The sequence below is a fragment of the Rhinopithecus roxellana genome, chromosome 15, assembly GCF_007565055.1.
Source record: "Rhinopithecus roxellana isolate Shanxi Qingling chromosome 15, ASM756505v1, whole genome shotgun sequence".
NCBI lineage: Eukaryota > Metazoa > Chordata > Mammalia > Primates > Cercopithecidae > Rhinopithecus > Rhinopithecus roxellana.
Genome location: NC_044563.1, coordinates 94,816,063 through 94,839,697, shown reverse-complemented (window position 1 = coordinate 94,839,697; position 23,635 = coordinate 94,816,063). Strand labels below are relative to the sequence as shown.

The following is a 23,635-nucleotide window of genomic DNA, read 5'->3' as shown; positions in this document are numbered from 1 at the left end:
CTATAACACACCAGAACTACAATATCTTCATTAATTATGGCCTGACTAGACCCACTGAGTTTCCAAAGATGAAAGAACCTACTCTGCTACTTAACCACATTAAGCCCTAGACTTTTACAAGGGTCCTTATCTCACAGGTGCTAGTTGAAGAAGGCCTCATAAACTTCGTTACTTTGGGAAGCACAGAACATATTTCAGAAAACCTAGGAGTACTACAGAGCAAAGAATTCAGACATCCTTCAACATTCAACAAATAGTTACTAAATGCTTTTTGTATGTCAAGCACTACTCTAGGTATTATGAAATAAAAGACAAAAATCCCTGCCCTTGGGGAACTTTATATTCCACTGAGGAGATACATATAAAAAACAAAGTACATAAACAAAATATATAGTATCCTAAATGATCATTGCTATGGAAAAAAAGCAGAGAAGGAACATAGTGGTATAAGGAAGAAGTTTTAGACGGAAGGAGGTGACAAAATGAATATACAGATATCTAAAGGAAAAGCCCTCTGGGCAGGGAGAACAGAAAGTGCAAACACTCTCAGAAAGGGACAGAGATAGTATTAGCAAGGAAGCCAGTGAGACTAGACTTGAGTCAGTAAAAAAATAAATAAAAATAAAAATAAAAAGACTTAATGGGGCCAATAATGCAGGGCCTTGCAGAATATTTTATGATTGTCATTTACTAGGGGTAAGGTGAATGCCATTGGAGAGTTTACTTTTTTGTTTTTTTATTTGTTTTGAAACAGGGTCTCAAATGTTGCCCAGATTAGTCTCAAACTCCTAGGCTCAAGCAATCCTAATGTGTCAGCCACCCAAAGCATTGAGATTACAGGTGTAAGCCACAGCACCTGGCAAGAGAGTCTGGAACAGAGTGATGCAACACACTTAAACAGGGTCACATTCTAGCTGACATGTGTTGAGAACAGACTGAAGGAGAGCAGGGAACAAGCAAGGAGACTAGGTAAGAGGCTATACATTTTCACAGCTGAATCTCTAATCCATCTCCTTTCCATTCTAGCACTTCCTATGGCTTCATCTAATGGCAATTCTTAACAATGGAAGTTAGAAATAACATGATGATTGATATCATGTTCAGACTTCATGACTGAATTTTGATTAGGATAACAGTTGAGTATGCAACTTGTATAATTTGCATTCATATAACACTGTTTTAAATTATCTTCATGTGAGAGTTAACATTGGAATTCACTCATTTGTAACATCCTCGAGGGAGGATATACTTTACAAAAATGAAAGCAGTAATAAAAACAGAGAGTAGGCCGGCATGGTAGCTCATGCCTGTAGTCCCAGCACTTTGGGAGGCCGAGGCAGGCAGATCACCTGAGGTCAGGAGTTTGAGACCTGCCTGGTTAACATGGTGAAACCCCGTCTCTACTACAAATACAAAAATTAGCCGGGCATGGTGGCAGGCACCTGTAATCCCACCTACTTGGGAGGCTGAGGCAGGAGAATCACTTGAATCCAGGAGGTAGAGGTTGCAGTAGGCCAAGATCATGTCATTGCACTCCAGCTTGGGTGACAGAGTGAGACTCCATCACCATCTCAAAACAAAACAAAACAATCGAGTGGACTAGAACAGTAAGTAATTTCTACCTATGTGATTTCTGATTCAGGAGCTTCTCATGCCATTGGAAACAGTATAAAACCTTCCATATGTTATCCCCTTAATCTTATCAGATAACTATTTTTAGGTTCAGAGGAATAAACCTTTATTTGAGGTCATGCAGCTAATAAGTGGGCAATCAGAAATCTAAGACAGGACTTTCAATCTCAAGTTCAGTGCTTTTTCCACTATGCCACTACTCCTCAGGTCTATGATTCACCAAAGGACGAGGATTTTCAAAGATTATGATGTGCTAGGTTTGAGAGAATGGGCATCTGATTCTTACAGAATGGTATTGCAAATAAGAAAATATGTGCCACTTAGAAGGTACTTTTTTTTTTTTTTTTGAGATGGAGTCTTGCTGTGTGGCCCGGGCTGGAGTGCAGTGGCCGGATCTCAGCTCACTGCAAGCTCCACCTCCCGGGTTCACACCATTCTCCTGCCTCAGCCTCCCGAGTAGCTGGGACTACAGGTGCCCGCCACCTCGCCCGGCTAGTTTTTTGTATTTTTTAGTAGAGACGGGGTTTCACCATGTTAGCCAGGATGGTCTCGATCTCCTGACCTCGTGATCTGCCCGCCTCGGCCTCCCAAAGTGCTGAGATTACAGGCTTGAGCCACTGCGCCCGGCTGAAGGTACTTTTTAAAAAAATAATCCTTAGAAAGTGGGCAACTACTAGTACCTAGATTTAAATTCATCAGAAAGTTACCTGTGGAAATCATGAGCTATTAATAAAGTCTCACTGGAAAAATGAATCATATGGCCCTTTTAACCCATACACACACACACACACACACCATTATGCCCATTTACACATACACATATTCATAGTTCCCTACATTCCTTCCCCCCACCCCGACACACATGCTCACAATTCAAGAGACTATACCTCCTATAGTTTAAAAAGGTGGAGTAAATGAAAGAGATTGAAGTAAAAAAAGAAAAACAGAAAACGGCTACAGAAAATGAAAGGATCAGAGCCAAGGTTTAAACATAGAATAAAGAAGTGGGAAGTGAGATGAATTCAGCAACAGTCAGTGAATACCTACTCTTCACAAAGCATCCAATTAGAAACACACAGATGACATTTCAGGAATCCCCAGCATAAACAAACCCAGCTACCACACAAAAATCTGCTTAAACCACAACGACACGAAATTCTACTTAAAATCATGTATTTAGGGCCAGGTGTGATGGCTCACGCCTGTAATCCCAGCACTTTGAGAGGCCAAGGCAGACGGATCACGAGGTCAGGAGATCCAGACCATCCCGGCTAACACAATAAAACCTCGCGTCTACTAAAAACAAAACAAAACAAAAAAAATTAGCCGAGCATGGTGGCGGGTGCCTGTAGTCTCAGCTACTTGGGAGGCTGAGGCAGGAGAATGGCAAGAAGCCAGGGGGCCGAGCTTGCAGTGAACCGAGCCACTGCACTCCAGCCTGGGTGACAGAGCAAGACTCCGTCTCAAAAAACAAAAACAAAACACATATTTAGTTCCAAGTCCTAATGTTTAAAGCTACTGCAATTACAGTATCTATTTGTTGGGAACTCTTGCCTCCTCATGCAAATTGTGACCTTAAAGGAATTTTATATCTTATCAGCTATACTAGGTACAAAAATAATATACCAGAAGAATTTTTACATACATGAATATATTCAGAGATAAGAGATGTAAGGTCTGGTATTAAGGCAAATCTTTAGGGAAACAAGAGAACAACAAAAAAGATTAATAGTTCTCAACCACTATAGCTTTCTAGCCATACAATGGGCCTAACCAGTAACAGAAATCTTAAATATAGTCAGAGTTTTGTTGGTTTGATAAACAAAAATACTGACAATAAAGGACTCTAGAATTTCACAAAACAATGAGTTATTTCAAAAACTGTTCATTATTTTCTAGTTGAAGAAGTTGATTTTTCCCCTAATTTCCTAGCACACATCACATTAATGCCATGTGCTATCCAATTAATTAAAATGTAGGGTCTTAAAGTCAGATGGAATGGCTATATGATTCAATTGAATAATGATTTACAAAGGGATACACAGCATGATTGAAAATTTCAGAATTACTCTTTAAAGGTTCTGAAAAATATTTCCTACCTGAGGGGCATTCGTAGCCACTAGAAATGCATTTGTCCTCCCTGGGTGATCATAATCATGCATGGCAGCTGCCACGTATAGAGCCATCAATTCTAATGCAGGGATGTTTGAAGACAGGCAGCCATAACTCTCATCTGGAATAGAGCAGCTCTTCGAAGAAATATAAGCAATTCGCCCACAGTTAATTCTACCATCAGAATCTGAGAAACAATAAATTGCAAAATAAACCAGCATTAGCACATAAATTCTTACAATTTTGCTACGGAGGGGATTCTCATGGGTAATATGATTACTTATTTTATTGGCTGATTTAAGTAAGAACTAAAATCTATGAACTTAAAAGAGTATATTATTCCCAACTTAAAATGTTAGTAGAGAGAAACAGTGTTAAATCTGACCCTGAAGTTGCTTACTTTACAAGACATGATAGGATTCTCACACCAGTTTGATGCAGTCTTACTCAGGCAAATAATAATTTTAAAAACCTCTGATTTTCTAAATATTTGCTATTTAATGACTAGATAGATATAATGGCCAGGGTATATAACAGAAAAAGGCAATACTAGAGAATAAAATTTGATGAAAACATTACAAAGATTTAGGAATTTAATATCTTACCAAACTAAGCTTCTCTACATAGATGCTTTTCAAATCTCATCCAGGAAGATTACATTTCATTTGTAGCCCTAACTACAACTCCTTATCTCCCTTTTGTTTTCTTTCATGAAGCTCCATATAATATAATGGAATAAAAAATGATGGAAAATGAAAAGGCATGGAAAACTGGGGAACATCTCAGTCAACATAACTCTATTTTTATCCTCTTCTTAGAAACAACACGTTCACTATCCATACTGTGCTTTTGGTGTCTTAATATCTTGCCATTGATTTCTTCTTTTTTCTATTTTAGTGGCTTTATCTATCTAGATGATCATTCTATTATTTTTGCGAAAGAAATCTGTAAAAAGTATAAGGAAAAAGAAACTATATTTAAAGTAGACACATAAAACCACAGATACTAGGTACAAAGTTTCCTTGGTTGTATTCATTGGGGGAACCTAGAAATAATGCTCTGGCTTGTTAAAGTCCAAAAGAATTATTTAATCCTATTTTAGTTGACTCAACATAACCATCACAAGAATTTTTTAACATGACTTTAATACACTAGTGACAACTGTAAATATACCTCATTATTTTCATGCTATTTATAATTTGTACCAAAATTACGTTTTGGAATAGCCCACGCTAGAGCATTTTTTTTTTAAATTTATGTTTTTAGAGATGGTGTCTTGCTATGATGCCCAGGTTGGAGTGCAGCAGCTAGCTATTCACAGGTCCAATTGTGATAGTACACTATACCCTCAAATTCTTCACCTCAATTGACCTGCCCTCAGCCACCTGAGTAGCTTAGACTGGAGTTAGGTACCATCGCATCGGCTTAGAGGTAATTTTTAAATAATTATAAAAAGTAAACATGAGGCAGTTACATCTATGCATAATGATATATGTAAGTAATCAAATTTCTAATAAGACTTTAAATATCAATACAGAGTCAATAATTTGAATTTTCCTATGTGATACACATTCTGGATTTTCCCTACAATTTTAAAATATATTTTAAAACTCAAAAATGGCAAAAGACTTCCTTTTAAATTCAGTAATTACTTGGAATTTATATATTAGGATCTTAAAACATTAGCTTATATATGTTTAAAAAAAAAAACAGTATGAAAAAGAACACAGTTGGCAAGGGCAATGAAACACAACTATTTTGAATCCCATTTATTCACTTCATTTCAGAAAACTGTGATTTTTAAAATTTGCTGACACATTTAAAAGGAGGCCTCAGTAAAAGACATCCAGATTAGAAATGAAGATGCAAAACTATCTTTATTCACAGATGGCCTAATCTCATATATGTAGGAAATCCCAAGAAATCTACTGAAAAACTATTAGAACTAACAAATTAGTTCATCAAGTTAGCAGGGAACAACATAAACATGTAAAGACCAATTGCATTTCTACATACTTAGCAACAAACAAAAAAATGACATTTTTCAGAGAAATAGAAAAAACAATCCTAAAATTCATATGGCACCACAAAAAGATTCGAAGTAGGCCGGGCGCGGTGGCTCAAGCCTGTAATCCCAGCACTTTGGGAGGCCGAGGCGGGCGGATCACGAGGTCAGGAGATCGAGACCATCCTGGCTAACACGGTGAAACCCCGTCTCTACTAAAAAAATACAAAAAACTAGCCGGGCGAGGTGGCGGGCGCCTGTAGTCCCAGCTACTCGGGAGGCTGAGGCAGGAGAATGGCGTAAACCCGGGAGGCGGAGTTTGCAGTGAGCTGAGATCTGGCCACTGCACTCCAGCCTGGGTGACAGAGCGAGACTCCTTCTCAAAAAAAAAAAAAAAAGATTCGAAGTAGCCAAAGCAATCTTGAGCAAAAAGAACAAAGCTGGAGGCATCAGACTACCTGATTTCAAAATCTATTACAAAGCGATAGTAATCAAAACAGCATGGGCCAGACACGGTGGCTCATGCCTATAATCCCACCACTTTGGGAGGTCAAAGCAGGTGGATCACTTGAGCTCAGGAGTTCGAGACCAGCCTGAGAAACATGGTGAAACCCCATCTCTATAAAAAAAATACCAAAAAAAAAAAAAAAGTTAGCAGCCATGATGGCATGCACCTGTACTCCCAGTTACTCAGGAGGCTGAGGTGGGAGGATGGCTTGAGCCCAGGAAGCAGAGGTTTCAGTGAGCTGAGATCCACTGCACTCCAGCCTGGGTGACAGAGCCAGACACTGTCTCAAAAACAAACAAACAAACAAAAAAACAGCATGGTACCAGCACAAAAACAGGTATTTGAACCAATGGAAGAGAATATCACATAATGGCATCAGTTCAAAGAACAAATCACATCTTGTGGGACAGTACTCTAGTTCCACAAAATATTTACGCCTAGCAGGAACCTCATCTGAGTCTTAAAGATGTCATTCTACCATTCTCTCAGGTCTGATGTAGACAGATAAGGTTCATGGAAAGATTAGTAAACTCTGTGGGCATAAGCCCATTGCCACAATTTGCAGAAAAATTAGTTTCTTGATCAGATGCAATGCTACCTATAATAACCTGATGGTAAATAAGGCATTAAGTAAGTTCAAGGATGGCGATGGTGAAGCACTACAGACAATGAAGATAAATCCACATCCACAATAAGTGAGAACAAAAACTGTCTCTTCCATAAAGGAAAGAGTCCAATGCAATCAACCTACCACTACTCAAATGTCTGGATGTTCCCTCAGGGAATGGTGCCTTATTAAGGACTCACCATTGGTCTCTCTTACCGGAGAGCAAGGCACTCAGCAGAGGCCTGAGCCAGGTGAGCTGTAGAGAAGAAGCCCATGGTATTTAGCCCATACATAATATCTCTATTCTTTCCGTCTTAGGGATATGTTTTGGCTGTGTTCCCACCCAAAATCTCATCTTGAATTGTAACCCTATAATCCCCACATGTCAAGGGTGGGACTAAGGGTAGAGGTAACCAGATCATGGGGGCAGTTTTCTCCAGGCTGTTCTCATAATAGTGATTCTCACAAGATCTGACAGTTTCATAAGCATCTAGCATTTCCCCTGCTTGCATGTCTCCTTTCTGCCATCCTGTGAAGAACGTGCTTTTCTTCCCCTTCACCTTTTAGCCATGATTGTTAAGTTTCCTGAGGCCTCTCCAGTCATGCCTCCTGTACAGCCTGCAGAATTGTGACTCAATTAAGCCTCTTTCCTTCATAAATTACTCAGTCTCAGGTATTTCCTTACAGCAATGTCAGAACGGACTAACACACTTAGCTGTTGCATGCATAAACCCACGGAATAAGAACTCCAGTACATAGGGAAAGAGACTGATAGCTATAAGATAAGAGATCATTTTGTCCACCTGATCATCGAGAGCCTTCTTTGCAGTGAATGGCCTTTGGCAAGTATTATATATTAGCGAAGGTTATTCAGAGAAACATAAACAATAGGATGTGTGTGTGTGTGTGTGTATACACACACATATATATACACACATATATATATAGAGAGAGAGAGGAGATTTATTTTAAGCAACTTGCTCATGAAATTAAGAAGGCTGGCAAGTCCAAAATCTGCAGGGTGGGCTGGTTGGCTAAAGACCCAAGGAAGAGCTGATATTGCAGTTCAAGTCTGAAGGCTGTTTACTGGTGGAATTCCTGCTTGCTCAGAGGAGGTCAGTCTTTGTTTCTATTAAGGCCTTCAACTGATTAGATGAACCCCAGTGACCTATGGAGGGTTATCTGCTATACTTAAAGTCCATCAACTTAAATGTTAATCTCATCCAAAAATATACCCTGAGGGAAATATTAAAATTAATGTCTGACCAAATATGTAGGTACTACTGCCCAGCCAAGTTGACATGTAAAATTAAGCATCATAGTAAGCATTCACATGGCAAACAAATATTCACCACTCTGGGAAGGTTAGCCATAAACCTCCTAACAAAAACTCCTTGTCCAATTAAAAACTCTAATTTTAAAATATTTTTCCTTCTAAGTCCCAAAGCATCCAAGGAAGTTCTTAGCTATTGACCATAAATCAATATAGATCCTTTCAGCTGGCCTTGTCTCTTTCTTGACCAACTGATTCACAGCTTGATCTGCTTACTGGAAGGATTTACTTTATTACCTTTCAAAAGATACCCTTGAGTGATCCTACAATGCTGTAGCTACCCATTTTCAGGAAGTACTGGCATATTGGGCAGAACTATCTATAAACCAGGGCCACTGGTCTTTCTCTTTAAGTCAACTGGTCCTAGGGAATTCCCCAAGAAGCTGTAACTATGGATTAAGGAAGAGGTATTGGTGTATTAGGAATAAACGTCATGGAAGTCTGAGCTTATGTTCTGTGCTTTTAGGAGCAACTCAAAACTAATATTGTAAGTAATTCTTCTCCTTGATTATCGAGAACTACTGCACATGACAAATTTATGAACTGGAGGATCAAAGGGCCCCAAGTTCACTATGGGCAGGTAACATGGTAACCTGGTAACCTAGTGCCCATGGCCAAGTATTCAGATTCTACCAAAGTGCAACAACAATTTAGCCGCTTTTACAGAAAGGAAAATAATTATCTGAGGAAAGCTGCCTGGTTTTGTCTCAAATCTCCATGTATTTACACTGTAATTATCTTGTAGTGGTCTTCCAGAGACTCCACAGGGCATTCTATCTGCAAAGGACATTTTCTTTTGGCAGTCAGATGGAAAAATGGCAGAGTAATTTGCACAAGTAGAAACCGCTTCACATGTTTCTCTTGCTCTGGGTTGCATATACAGCCTTACAGTACTGTTTTGAAGCAATAGTACTCAGAAGTCATGAATTTGCCTTCAGAATCCAAAGAGCCCTTTATGTAGAGAATTTCAAATGTATCAGTTATCCCTCAACTCAGAGGAAATATCTCAACATGTCCTAGACCACTGGATCCCTAATATACTTCAATGATATGACAGATCTCTGAATTTTTGTGCAATTTTTCTCATCTCTCATCTGCGGGCACTATTATGAAGGCATCTAGGATATGTGTTACTTTTTGCTCCATGGAGCTACTCATCATTATCTCATCAATGTAATGGATGACCTTGATAACTTATGGGACCAGATTAGATTATAACAGAGAATGAAAGACTTGACATAGCCCAGAACTAAGACAATAGAAGTGTATCGTGATATCTGCCAGATGTAAATATATGTCTTCTTGTGAATTTTGCTAAGAGTTATGGAGGGAAGACAACTCTCCAGATCAATGGCTCTGTGCCAAATATCACAAGTTAGGTTGACTTATTAAAAGAAGAGACTATATCTGGAACAGCTGTGGCAACTAGAGTAACCACCTGATGACGTTGAGAATAATCCATCATTTTCCAGGATCTACTTATCCTGTGTAAAAGCTATATAATTAAGTTGAACAGCAATGTGATGGAAATCACCATTCCTGCATCTATTAAGTATTTGATAGTAGCACTGATTTCTGCAACTTATCTATGAAGGTAGTATATTGCTTTCGGTTCACTGTTTTGCCAGAATGAGGCAATTCCTGGAGATTCCATTTGATCCTTCCTACAATGATGATCCTCTTTCCAAAGATCAAGGAATTGATGAAGTGATTCTGCCAGCTGCTGAATATGTTTACTCAATGCATTCAGAAAATGGGTGTGGTTCAGCTAACTACCATTATGAGATGAACCCAGTCCAAAATCCTTTTATCATCTAAATTCCATAAGCCTCTAACTCTGGCTGTAGGACCAGCATAGCATTTCACTCTCCAGGAATTAATGTTGAAATAAATTTCCCAGCACTGTGATAAAGGAGGATACTTCTTGAGGATAAAGTTAGGGATGGGTGATAAAATTGAATATGATCACCCCATTTCAACATCTTATCATTATAAGCTTCTGGATTCCTTCCTCTACAGTACACAAGGAAGTTTCACAATTCTACTTCATCTGATGCCTATACTTTAGACAACTCATGAGGCAAACTGTTAGAGCCACTGCCAGTTGCTCAAGCTAATACACTGACTCCAGAATATCTGGTAGGTACATCTTCCTTTCTCCCTAGTCTAACACCCTTAAGTCTATTCAGATATATATCCCCCAGGTTTCTACCAATATGAATTGGTAAATTATTCTGGTATTCAGACTTAATACTTATTCCCCTAAGATCTGCAGGATTTAAGTTTAATTATGGATCTCAAAGAAATGAGTGACAGCAGAGTTGGATTTATAAGTGAATTATTCCCCTATAAATCAAGAATCTCAAGTGAGGTCATTACAGGGCTTTCAGGCAATCAACACAAGGAGAAATGACAGTTTCCCAGCAGGAAGAATCAGCAGGATTTGGGGAATACAAGGCAATATTATTTAAATCTATCCAAATAATCTCATTTCGATTATCAGGATCCTTTATTTCCCATTTCATATCTTAATTCTAACATAAGAGGTCTACTGAAGCCACAAACTTATTTGCATTGTATTTCAAGCAACTTCAGGATCAGACATTGGGTTTTATTTTCAGAAGTTATGATTCTATTACAATAAAAAATAAGGGTTTCTTGGCCGGGCGCAGTGGCTCACGCCTACAATCCCAGCACTTTGGGAGACCGAGGCGGGAGGATCACGAGGTCAGGAGATCGAGACCATCCTGGCTAACACGGTAAAACCCCATCTCCACTAAAAACACAAAAAATTAGCCAGGCGTGGTGGCAGGGCACCTGTAGTCCCAGCTACTCAAGAGGCTGAGGCAGGAGAATGGTATGAATCCGGGAGGGGGAGCTTGCAGTGAGCCAAGATTGTGCCCCTACACTCCAGCCTGGGCGACAGAGCGAGACTCCGTCTCAAAATAATAATAATAATAATAATAATAATAATAATAATAATAATAATGGTTTCTTTTAGGTCAGAGATGCTATCTGGTTCTCCAACCATTAATTACAGTCCTAAACTTGTCATTTATTTTCTATTAGTTCTCCAGTGCAGTGAGAATAGGACAGCACATCCCATGGTCCTTGTAGTCTTAGTTTTCATCATAATTTTCCATTGCAATACCTGCTTGGTTCCCCAAAGCTACTTGGTTTCCTTTCTTCTACAGATACTTGACTCCATAACACTATGTATGAGAACTCATAACACTGCTAGTAAGAACTCAGAAGGAAGTGTGCAGCATGAGAGAGAAAACATATATTGTCTTAGAGAATACTATACCTAAGTCATTGAGAACAGACTGGAGATAGAAAAATGGTCATTAAGGGCATTGCCAATGAATGCTCAGAAGGAAATGAGGAACATGTCACTGGAAACTAGAGGCCAGGGAATCCCTGTTATATAGTAACAGAAAATTTGTCTGAATTAGGTGTTGCAGTTATGTGGAATACAAAACTTACAAATGATAAACTTAGACATTTAGTTGAGGAAATTTCCAAGCAAAGTGTTGATGGTGTAGTCTGGTTTCTTACTGTTTATAGTAAATATGAGAGGAAAAAGAAAGATTAGGGGAGAACTGGTAAGCTAAGAGGAATAAGGACTTGATAATTCGGGAAATTCTCAGCCTATCCAGACTACAAAAGAGACTAAAATTAAGAGAGTTGCTGTCAGTTAAGTGTGTTCTGCACAGAAAGCCAAGGTTGCAGAGCTGCATCAATTTTCACTAGTTCCTTGGAAAGATCTTAAAAGGTCAGGGTCAAAAATAAATTTGAAGATATTATGCTGCTGTCTTTAAAGAATGGGCTGGCTGGGCACAGTGGCTCACGCCTGTAAAACTAACACTTTGAGAGGCTGAGGCGGGCGGATTGCCTGAGCTCAGGAGTCCCAGACCAACCTGGGGAACATGGTGAAACCCCATCTCTACTAAAATACAAAAAATTAGCCAGGCATGGCAGCATGCGCCTGTAGTCCCAGCTGCTTGGGAGACTGAGGCAGGAGAATTGCTTGAACCCGCCTAGGAGGCAGAGGTTGCAGTGAGCTGAGATCGAGCCACTATACTCTGGCCTGGGCCACTGAGTGAGTCACCATTTCAGAAAGAAAGAAAGAGAGAGAGAGGAAGGAGGGAGGGAGGGAGGGAGGGAGGGAGGGAGGAGGGAGGGAGGGAGGGAGGGAGGGAGGAGGGAGGGAGGAAGGAAGGAAGGAAGGAAGGAAGGAAGGAAGGAAGGAAGGAAGGAAGGAAGGAAGGAAGGGAGGGCCATGAGCCAAGGAGTGTAAGTGGCTTCTAGAAGCTGGAGGAGGCGAGTAAACAAATTCTCCTCTAGAGCATATAGGAGAAAAATAGTTCTGCTGACACCTTGATTTTACTCCAGTGAAGCCTTTTTTTGGACTTCTGACCTCCAGAACTGTCAGAATAAATTTGTGTTGTTTTCAGAGGCTAAATTCCTGGTAGCTTACTAGAGCAGCAATAGCAAACTAATACAGACTTTTGGCACCTAGAAGTGAGGTACTGATGTGACAAACACCTAAAAATGTGGGAGTGGCTTTGGAATTGGACAATAGAGAGGCTGAATTTTGAAGAGAATGACAGAAACCAGTAAAAAACCACCAATCAACATATTCAAAAAGTTCACTAAACATCAGGCAGGATTAATACAAAAAAAAATTACACGAGTACATCATAGTTAAAACGTTAAAAACCAATAGGAAAGAGAAAAAGGAGCATATTATATTTATATATTATATTTCTCAATATGACCTAAGTCTTGACTTGTCAACAAAAACGGTGAAAGTCACAAGATTATGGAATGATACCTTCAAACATGCTAAAATATAAATACATTATTCTAAGACAAAATGACATCTAAAACAAAAAAGTTGAAGACAATTATCTCTAATAAAAGCACAGAACTGCTGGAAGGAATGAAGGGCACTAGAAAGAATAAATACAGATGGCAGACAAAAATGAACCAGTGACATAAAGCAAATCCATTAAACAAATAACGCATACTTTAGACTCAACTACCCAAATGTAAAAAGTAATATCAGTGGCTGAGTCTATGACATTTACACTGGTTAGCATGGTAATATTATTTCTCAAGTATTGGTAACTGAGCAAATTGTCTTGAAATATATCAGTGCAGTGGCATGATCATGGCTCACTGCAGCCTCGAACTCCTTGGCTCAAAAGATCCTCCCACCTCAGCCTTCTGAGTAGCTAGGACAGGTGTGTGTCACCACATCTAGCTAAATTTTTAAAAATTATTTTTGTAGAGATGGGGTCTTGCTTTGTTGCCTAGGCTGGTTTCAAACTCCTGGCCTCAAGTGATCCTCTTGCCTAAACCTGTAAAAGTGCTGAGATTATAGGCATGAGTCACCATGCCTGGCCCTTTTAATAAGCTAGAATAAGAGAACTATAAATGTTATGATTCATTGTATTTATATAAACTATTATATTTATGATAAGGAATAGCATTAACATTTTTGGAAGCAAAATTTGTTTATAAAAGTTTTTGATGTCATCATTAAAATACTTTGCAAGGCTTTTAAACATGTTTTCTTTGGTTTTCGAATGTTATATATTTTAAATGTATGTGATGCACTTGAGACAAAAAAAACAAGAATTTTTTTTTAAAAAACAAAGGACTAATTATCATAATGTTCAGGATAGTGGCTATCTCAGTGAGGAAAACCAAAGAATGGGGCAAAGAAGGAAATATGATAGATCCAGCAGTACTGAATATTAATCTACCTCTTAAGATGGGTATCAGGTTTAAAAATTTTCATGTCATTATTATGCATCAAAACTTACACAGTAGAATTTGGGGATAAGTGGTTAAAAAAACTTAACATAGTCCTTCATATGTACTAAAAGGTTACTTAATGAAAAATTTAAAAGGACAGAGGTAATGAAATGAGAAAGTTTGATTTACTATTCCTGATCAAATAATTAATAGAGATTTGTAGAAGGAAGTACCTGTTTCATTTCCTGTTCCACAACCATTGTGGATCTGCTGTAAGCCAGGAACTGGCCGTGTTGTCAGATACCAAACTGCATGTAGGACATCTGTGGCATGTATACGATTGTGATCTAAAGTCACCAAAATGTTTTTCTGTTAGGTTTAACATACAACATTTAAAAACTATAATAATTTCCTAATCATACTATATCCTCATAAAAAAGATGTGACAGAATAATTCCCCACAATTGAATTTTATTTCATCTAAAGTCTCTTGATGTGTTAAAAAAAATTCTGTTTTAAAAACTTCCCCATATACTACGAAAACATAGTAAAGGTGCCAAAGAAAAGGCAGTATAACCAAGGAGTATTGAAAGGCATTGGAGAATGTTCTTAAGGTTGCTATTTTGTGGCTTTCAAAAATATCATGTAGTGTCTGGATTAGAGACTCATGTTTGCACACAAAACAGTTTTGTACACAGAACAGTTACAAATTCTGGTTACTTACATTTTTGTCCCCAACAAAAAGGTCAGAAATACTATGTCTCAGGCTTGCTATAGGAATTAAATGCTAAATATGTGAAAGCCTCCAGCACAGTGTCTGACACATCATATATGATCAATAAAACATTAATTTACTGAAATTCAACTATGTGAAAAGGCAATGTGGCATAGTGTAAAGAGTATAGGCTTTAGAAGTCAGATAGACCTGAAACTGAAACAGTACTTTCGTATCTAGTTTTATAATCTTGGGAAAGATCCTTCTGAGTTTACTTCTCACCTATAAAAGGTATATAATACAACTTTGCCAAAAAAGATTGAATAAGATAATCTATGTGAATCTAATGATTGCAGTTAACATCAATATCCAATGAAAATTTAACACTTCAACAAATACTTAATGTATATGTATGCATTAGTAGATAATATAATATTGTTTTGCCTATAGAAATGACATGGCATCCACTGGGAACTTAATTATTATTAATAAATCACCACCTTTTACTGACCATTTACTAAAAAGTCTGATATGTGCTTTACATGAATTATCTTATATCATTACTACCTATGGAGTAGGTACTATTGTTATTCTCATTCACAAATTTTTGAAGTTTAGAAAAGTTAGGTCCAGAGACTATTTTCTTAACTAATATATCCTAATTGAAATTGACAGTGAAGACTCTTTACCACCTCTTTCTTTTCATTCCATTTCCTTTGAAGTCCATCTTAAAGTATCCCTATATCCCATTTATAAAATTCAACCACTTCTTTGAATGCACAATTTATAAGTGGAAATTACAGTATATGTAACTCACCTTAAATTATTAAACATTATTAGTGAGTTATGCCAATTGAAGAATAATTCACTATTTACAGAACTAATTCTCAAAAATGTGTCCACATGGAGGGAAACTGTAGACAATATATAAAGACAGTCCTATCTTTTTCTAATATGAACTCAAATTATATTCAAACACAATATGCAATAGCCATTAAATTATTCCATAAGTCGGAACACAGTTAAAAATTGAAATTAGATTATCAATTTTAAACATTTTTAAGTGAATGATTTTCTGAAACTCTTGACTAACTTTTAAAAAGATAAAGTACTCAGGCAATTAATTTTAAAAATAGAAAGATGTATACTATATAACAATCAGGTGAAAAAGCAGACTATAAATATGTATCAATATTATGACCACCTTTACAAAAAATAAATTTATGTAAGAACTTTTGGAGAATATATACCAAAATGTTAACAAAAAACAGACAAATAAAATGTTAACAGTAGTCAGTTAAATCTAGGTAGTACAATACAAATTTTCTTTTTAAATCTCCATTAAAAAATTTTTCAGGCCAGGCGTGGCAGCTGACGCCTATAATCCCAGCGTTTTGGGAGGCCGAGGCAGGTGGATCACCAGAGATCAGGAGTTCAAGACCAGCCTGGCCAACATGGTGAAACCCCATCTCTACTAAAAATACAAACAATTAGCTGGGCGTGGTGGTGGGCGCCTGTAATCCCAGCTACCTGTGAGGGCTGAGACAGAAGAATCACTTGAACTCGGGAGGCGGAGGGTGCAGTGGGCCAAGATCGCACCATTGCACTCCAGCCTGGACGACAAGATCAAGACTCTGTCTCAAGAAAAAAAAAAAAAAAAAAAAATTTCAAACATGCAGTTTTAAAAGTGTTTAAGGGACCATCTGAAGAGAAAGATGATAAAGAGTTTCAAAACCCATATTATTTGAACTTAAATAATAAGATATGTTAATACTTACAAGGAATGTCTCGATAGCCATTTTCTAATGCACGAAAATAGTTCATAAATTGTTGAGTGGGAATTTTAAATATTTCCAATAAACCAGTGTCTTGAAATAAGGTATACATAACCTAAATGTCAATTAAAATAAAGTTTACTTTAAAAATCAGAATTTCTATTTGTAGCTGAGTATAATGTTTCCATGATTTGTATTTTGGAATGTTAACCATGTATTAATATATGTCTTTAAGTTAATAATTTATTTAAAACTTGCCTACAATTAATTCTTTCCAAAAAATCAGAATGGAAGATATCACCCTAAAGCCCCTGAAAATGAAAGAAGGCTTACCATACATATCATGTCCCAATTTTTAAATTTTTCCATTCTTTTTCTTAGCTTTTTATTCCTAATTTACTGAAGGTCATGTGAATTCTATTCTAATCTAGTCCTGGGTATTAAAAAAAAGTCAAAACAATACTATGTTTATCACATTTTTATCCCTAAGGACTTCAATGAGATGAACTTATATATCTTTCACAAAATTTATCCTTATGTTTTTGCATTTCATAAATAAGATATTAAAGTAATTAATGAGAGTAATATTTTGGGGCGGTTAATCTGATGCTGTTATGCAGAACCATCAGGTATAACCCTGAGTCTCGGTGGTAAAATCAAAGTATTTTCCCATAGTTCTAGCACGAAATGAACCATCTGACCTTGAGTAAAGTATAGGGAGGGCAGGTGGAAAAATTAAGCTTAAATTTCAGTGGTTAGAACTAGACGATTTTTCATGTCCTTTTCAACCTCAACATTCAAGAAAATGTAAATCTTTATTATTTATTTAGCATAAATTAAATCCCATTAATATGGTCAAATAAACTACTTGTCATATACATAAGAGTATGATCTACATCTTATATGTAATTGTTTTATGTATATATTTAATTTTTTCTGAAAAATAACTTAATGAACAATGTCAGTTGAACTAGTGCCTAAACCATTATATGATACTAGATTTTGCTTTCTATAAAGATTTAAGAAAATTTAATTTACAGTTAAAAAGTAGATATCTGAAAGCAAACCTGACTAAGAATCCTTCCTGATTTCTCTCCCATCTTTTCAACAAGTTCAAAAATTGGAAAATTCCAGTTGCTCATCTTCTCTATTAATGAGTCATACTCTTCTACTAAAATCAGGTCCAGTGATACTTCCTGTTCAATCTGTACATACAGAAAAACAACAATTTTATTGTATCTTTTATAAATACTGTGAAATATACATTAAAATGAGAACACTTAGGATTAAACATTAAAAAAAGTCTGTACTATTTTCTATAATGGTTATTCTTAAATATAGTCTTATCTGCCCTTCTAATTTCTCTTTCTAGAATGTTATCTTCAGACAACTAAACACATAACTCTTGGGTGTAAGGCTTATTAATCTTCTTATATTATTTTTATGAATAAAAGTATTATATTTCCAAATTGCTATATAAATCCAAAGTCTATTATTTTCATTTTAGTAGTTACACGTATCAAAGGGTAAGAGGAAAAAAAAAAACATATCCTTACGTTGGCATTTATTACCAGGATAATTTTTCAAAAGAAATAGGTGTTTCTTTTCCCTAAAAGCCTAAATTTTGAAATTTAAGAACAAAACTATATTGCCATTATAAATACATTATTTTCATTGTTTTTAGTAACATGCACATATTCTCTATACCTTCACATATGCAAAAGAAAATATCAGAATAGAAAATAATATATTTTATATAAAACTAAATAAAATATATTCATTTAAAACTGAATGCAGTTTGTTGCTTTAGGATGATAGAATTAGAACAAGTTACTGTATTATTTGTAACCCAAGCAATATTTCAGTTATAGTCACTTATCAGTAAAACAATTTAAAAATACTATTACAATAAAAATCTTGTTCTGGGCAAAAGTAATAAAACCAGTACTAACAGTATTATATTTCACCTTAACATAATCATATTGAAAGTTTATCTTTTACATTTGTTTGCTGTTCATTCTGTGCCTCTTCTGTTAGCCAATTATCACCTTCCTGAAATAATTTTCTGCTGTCTTTCTTCTCTGTTTCCTCTTCTTGTTGAGTTTCCATAACTTTGAATGATTCTTTTGAGAAAATGTTTTCTTCTTCACCTTTCAAAAAATATATATAGTAATAGATAGGAGTAAAACGTGCCCTATATGTACAGTTTTACATGAAAAATAATTGTTAAAAATATTTTAGATAAAGTAAATCATAATGGAATTCAATCTAAATTATTTCATGACACCATTAAGTTGTATCTTGCTGTGCTATTTTGCCTAGATACCTTATGCTCAAGCAGCAAAGACATTTCCTATATTGGACTCCCCTTTCATATCTACTCATGGATCCTAAGTGGATATTCTTTATAAAAGTGAGAAAAAGAAAAAGTTCCTATCAATAGAAATTTTCTTACCAATTTGATGTAAACAATTTCCAACATCTCTGAGTTTTAGATATAAAAATTCTAAAATTATAATTACAAATCAATAAGATTAAATCACATGTAAACTTTAAATCACAATATTATAAATTGTGAGTTATATCTCTACCAATGTAATAATTTCTTTTCTCAAATCACATGGAAAAGGACAGCAGTATTCGCAGCTAAATAGTACTCATTCACATGTTAAAAAACATTCATATTCATTCTACTTGTAATACCTTAAAGAGGGAAATTACCCAAAACCTATCGACAGTAGAATAAATAACTTGTGGTATATTTACACAATTGATCACTACAGAGCAAAGAGAATGAACTACAATACGAATGGTATTTAAAAATATAATGTTCAGTGAAGGAAGCCAGGCACAAAAGTACATACTCTGTGATTCTCTTTAAGAAAAGTTCAAAAGCATATGAAAGACAAAAAGATCATTATCTTTGGGGCATATGATTGGAAGGGGTCATGATGGGTAATTTTGAGGTGTAGGTAATATTTTTTTTCTTTTTAAAAAAACAACTTTTATCTTAGGTTCAGGGGTACATGTGCAGGTTTGTTATATAGGTAAATTTGTGTCATGGAGTTTGTTGTACAGATTATTTCATCACCCAGGTACTAGGCCTAGTACCCAATTACTATTTTTTCTGATTCTCTTGCTCCTCCCACCCTCCACCATCAGGTAGGCCCCAGTATCTGTTGTTCTCTTTATGTGCATGTGTTCTAGTCATTCAGTTCCCACTTATAAGTGACAGTACTTGGTTTTCTGTTCCTGTTAGTTTGACTCCAGCTCCATCCATGCCTCTGCAAAAAACATTACCTCAGTCTTTTTATAGCTGCACAGTATTCCATGATGTATATATACTATATCTTCTTCTTTGCCTTTTCTTTTAGAAAAACTACCATAATCATTTATTACTTGTTCCACTATGGACATATAAGATAGAGCCCAAACTATACAGTAAAATAGAGAATCTGGATTCAAGTCTGAATACTACTATAGAAACAAGTCCTAGCCTCACTACTCCACTAGCTGTGATTTTTTTCATTTTATTTATTTATTTTTTAAGTTTAGTGGTACAAGTGCAGGTTTGTTACATAGGTAAGCATGTAACAAGGGGGTTTGTTGTACAGGTTGTTTCATTACTCAGGTATTAAGCCTAGTACAAATTAGTTGTCTTCCTGATCCTCTCCCTCCTCTGAGAGGCCCAAGTGTGTGTTGCTCCCCTCTACGTGTCCATGTGTTCTCATCATTTAGCTCCCACTTACAAGTGAGAACATAACAATATTTGGTTTTCTGTTCCTGTGGCTAAGGATAATGGCCTCCAGTTCCATCCATGTCCCTGCAAAGGACACAATCTCTTTCTTTTTATGGCTGCATAGTATTCCATGGTGTGTATGTACTGTATTTTCTTTATCCACTCTATCACTGGTGGATATTTAGTTTGATTCCATGTCTTTTCTATTGTGAACAGTGCTGCAATAAACATACACATGCATGTGTCTTTGTAACAGAATGACTTATATTCCTTTGGATATATACCCAGTAATGGGATTGCTGGGTCGGATGGTATTTCTGTTTTTAGGTCTTTGAGGAATCACCACACTGTGTACCACAATGACTGAACTAATTTACACTCCCACGAACAGTATACAAGTGTTTTTCTTTCTCCCCAACATCGCCAGCATCTGTTATTTTTTGCCTTTTTAATAGCAGCCATTCTGACTGGTGTTAGATGGTGTTTCGTTGTGGTTTTGACTTGCATTTTGCTAACGATCAGTGATGTTGAGCTGTTTTTCATATGACTGTTGGCCATATATATGTCTTCTTTCGCAAATTGTCTGTTCATGTCCTTTGCCCACTTTTTATGTTTGTTTTCTCTTGTAAATTTAAGTTCCTAGTAGGTGCTGGATATTAGGCCTTTATCAGATGCATAGTTTGCAAAAATTTTCTCCCTTTCTGTAGGTTGTCTGTTTACTCTGTTGATAAGTTTATTTTGCTGTACAAAAGCTCTTTAGTATAATTATATTCACATTTGTCAAGTTTTGTTTTTGTTATGATTGCTTTTGGCATCTTTGTCATGAAATATTTGCCAGTATCTATATCCAGAATGGTATTGACTCAGTTGTCTTTCAGAGTTTTTATAGTTTTGGGTTTTACATTTAAGTCTTTAGACGATCTTTAGTTGATCTTTGTATATGGTGTAAGGAAGGGATCCAGTTTTAATCTTCTACATATGGCTAGCCAGTTATCCCACCACCATTTATTGAATAGGGAGTCCTTTCCCCATTGCTTGTTTTTGACAGCTTTGTCAAAGATCAAATGGTTGTAGGCATGTGGCCTTATTTCTGGGCTCTCTATTCTGTCTCATTGGTCTATGTGGCTGTTTCTGTACCAGTACCATGTTATTTTGTTACTGTAGTTCTGTAGTACACTTTGAAATCAGGTAATATGATGCCTCAAACTTTGTTCTTTTTGCTTAGCATTGCCTTGGCTGCTCAGGCTCTTTTCTGGTTCCATATGAATTTTAAAATAGCTTTTTCTGTTTTGAGATGAATTTCATTGGTAGTTTGTTAGGAATAACACTGAATCTATAAATTGCTTTGGGCAGTATGACCATTTTAATGATATTGATTCTTCCTATCCATGAGCCCGGAATGTTTTTCCATTTGTTTGTGTCATCTCTGCTTTATTTGGGCAGTGTTTTGTAATTCTCATTGTAGAGGTCTTTAATCTCCCTGATTAGCGGTATTTTATTATGTTTATTGTGGCAACTGTAAATGGGATTGTGTTCCTGGTTTGGCTCTTGGTTTGGCTGTGTTAGTGTATAGAAATGCTAGTTATTCCTGTTCATTGATTTTGTATCCTGAAACTCTGCTGAAGTTACTTATTAGCTTAAGCAGCTTTTGGGCCAAGACTATGGGGTTTTCTAGATATAGAATCACGTCTGCAAACAAGGATAGTTTGACCTCCTCTCTTCCTATTTGGATGCCCTTTATTTCTTTCTCTTGCCTGATTACTGTGGTCAAGACTTCCAATACTATGTCGAATGGGAGTGGTGAGAGAGGGCATCCTTGTCCTGTGCCCATTTTCAAGGGGAATGCTTCCAGTTTTTGCCCCTTCAGTATGATGTTGGCTGTGGGTTTCTCCTAGATGGTTCTTATTATTTTGAGCTATATTCCTGCAATACCTAGTTTATTGAGTTTTTAACATGAAGGGATGTTGAATTTTATCAAAAGCCTTTTTCTGCATCTATTGAGATAATCATGTGGTTTTTGTCTTTAGTTCTGTGTATGTGATGAATCATGTTGACTGATTTGCATATGTTGAACCAACCTTGCATCCCAGGGATTATCATGGTGGATTAGCTTTTAGATGTGCTGTTGGATTTGGTTTGCAAGTATTTTGTTGAAGATTTTTGCATCAATTTTCATCAAGGATATTGGCCTGAGGTTTTGTTTTTTTCTTGTGTCTCTGCTACATTTTGGTATCAGAATGATGCTGGCCTCATAGAATGGGTTGGGGGGGAGTCCTTCCTCCTCATTTTTTTGTAATACTTTCAGTCCTTCCTCTTCAGTTTTTTGTACCACTACTTTCAGTATAAATAATACCAGCTCTTCTTTGTACATCTGGTAGGATTTGGCTGTGAATCCATCTGGTCCTGGCCTTTTTTTTTTTTTTTTTTTTTTTTTTTTTTGCGGGGGGTGGGGGGCGTTGGTGGGCTATTTATTACAGATTCTGTATAGGTCTATTCAGGGAATCCATGTCCTCCTGGTTCAGTCTTGGGAGGGGTTATGTGTACAGGAATTTATCCATCTCTTCTAGGTTTTCCAGTCTGTGTGTAAAGAGGTGTTCATAGTAGTCTCTAATGGTTGTATTTCTGTGGGGTCAGTGGCACCACCCCCTTTGTCATTTCTAATTGTGTTTATTTGGATCTTCTCTCTTTTCTTCTGTATTTGTCTAGTTAGCAGTCTATTTATCTTACTAATTTTTTCAAAAAATCAACTCCTGGTTTCATTCATCTTTTGGATGGTGTTTTTGTGTCTCAATCACCTTCAGTTCAGCTCTGATTTTGGCTATTTCTTGTTTTCTGTCAGCCTTGGGGTTGGTTTGCTCTCTCTTCTCTAGTTATTTTAGTGGTGATATCAGGTTGTTAATTTGGGATCTAACTTTTTGATACGGGTGTTTAGTGCTATAAATTTCCTTCTTAACACTGCCTTAGCTGTGTCCCAGAGATTTTGTAGGTTGTATCTTTGTTCTCATTCGTATTAAAAACCTTCTTGATTTCTGCCTTAATTTTATTATTTGCCCAAAAGTCACTCAGGAGCAGGTTGTCTAATTTCCATGTAATTGCAAGGTTTTGATTGATTTTTTTTTAGTCTTGATTTCTATCTTTATTGCACTGTGGTCCAGGAGTATGTCTGGCATGACTTCAGTTCTTTTACATTTGCTGAGGATTGTCTATTGATTTTAGAATGTGGTAATGAGAAAAATGTACATTCTGTTGTTTTTGGGTGGAGAGTTCTGTAGAGGTCTATCAGATCCATTTGGTCCCATATTGAGTTCAGGTACTGAATATCTTTGTTAATTTTCTGCCTCAGTGATCTAATACTGTCCAGTGGAGTGTTGAAGTCTCCCACTATTATTGTGTGGGAGTCTAAGACTCTTTGTAGATCTCAAAGAACTTGCTTTATAAATCTG

General features: G+C 36.5%; 1 protein-coding gene across 3 annotated transcripts in view; it reads right to left on the bottom strand.

Moving 5' to 3' along the window:
- Window positions 1-23,635, bottom strand: part of PDE3B (phosphodiesterase 3B) — a 231,247-nt gene that overhangs the window by 23,460 nt on the left and 184,152 nt on the right. For 2 of the 3 annotated variants that reach the window (XM_010388376.2, XM_030917326.1), the window contains 5 exons: window positions 18,455-18,603; window positions 17,521-17,658; window positions 16,457-16,568; window positions 14,197-14,310; window positions 3,732-3,931 (listed from right to left, as the gene is read on the bottom strand). In XM_010388376.2, the coding sequence (XP_010386678.1) occupies window positions 3,732-3,931; window positions 14,197-14,310; window positions 16,457-16,568; window positions 17,521-17,658; window positions 18,455-18,603 (713 nt within the window). The remainder of the gene's footprint in view (window positions 1-3,731; window positions 3,932-14,196; window positions 14,311-16,456; window positions 16,569-17,520; window positions 17,659-18,454; window positions 18,604-23,635) is intronic. The other variant, XM_030917325.1, reaches the window with a different exon arrangement.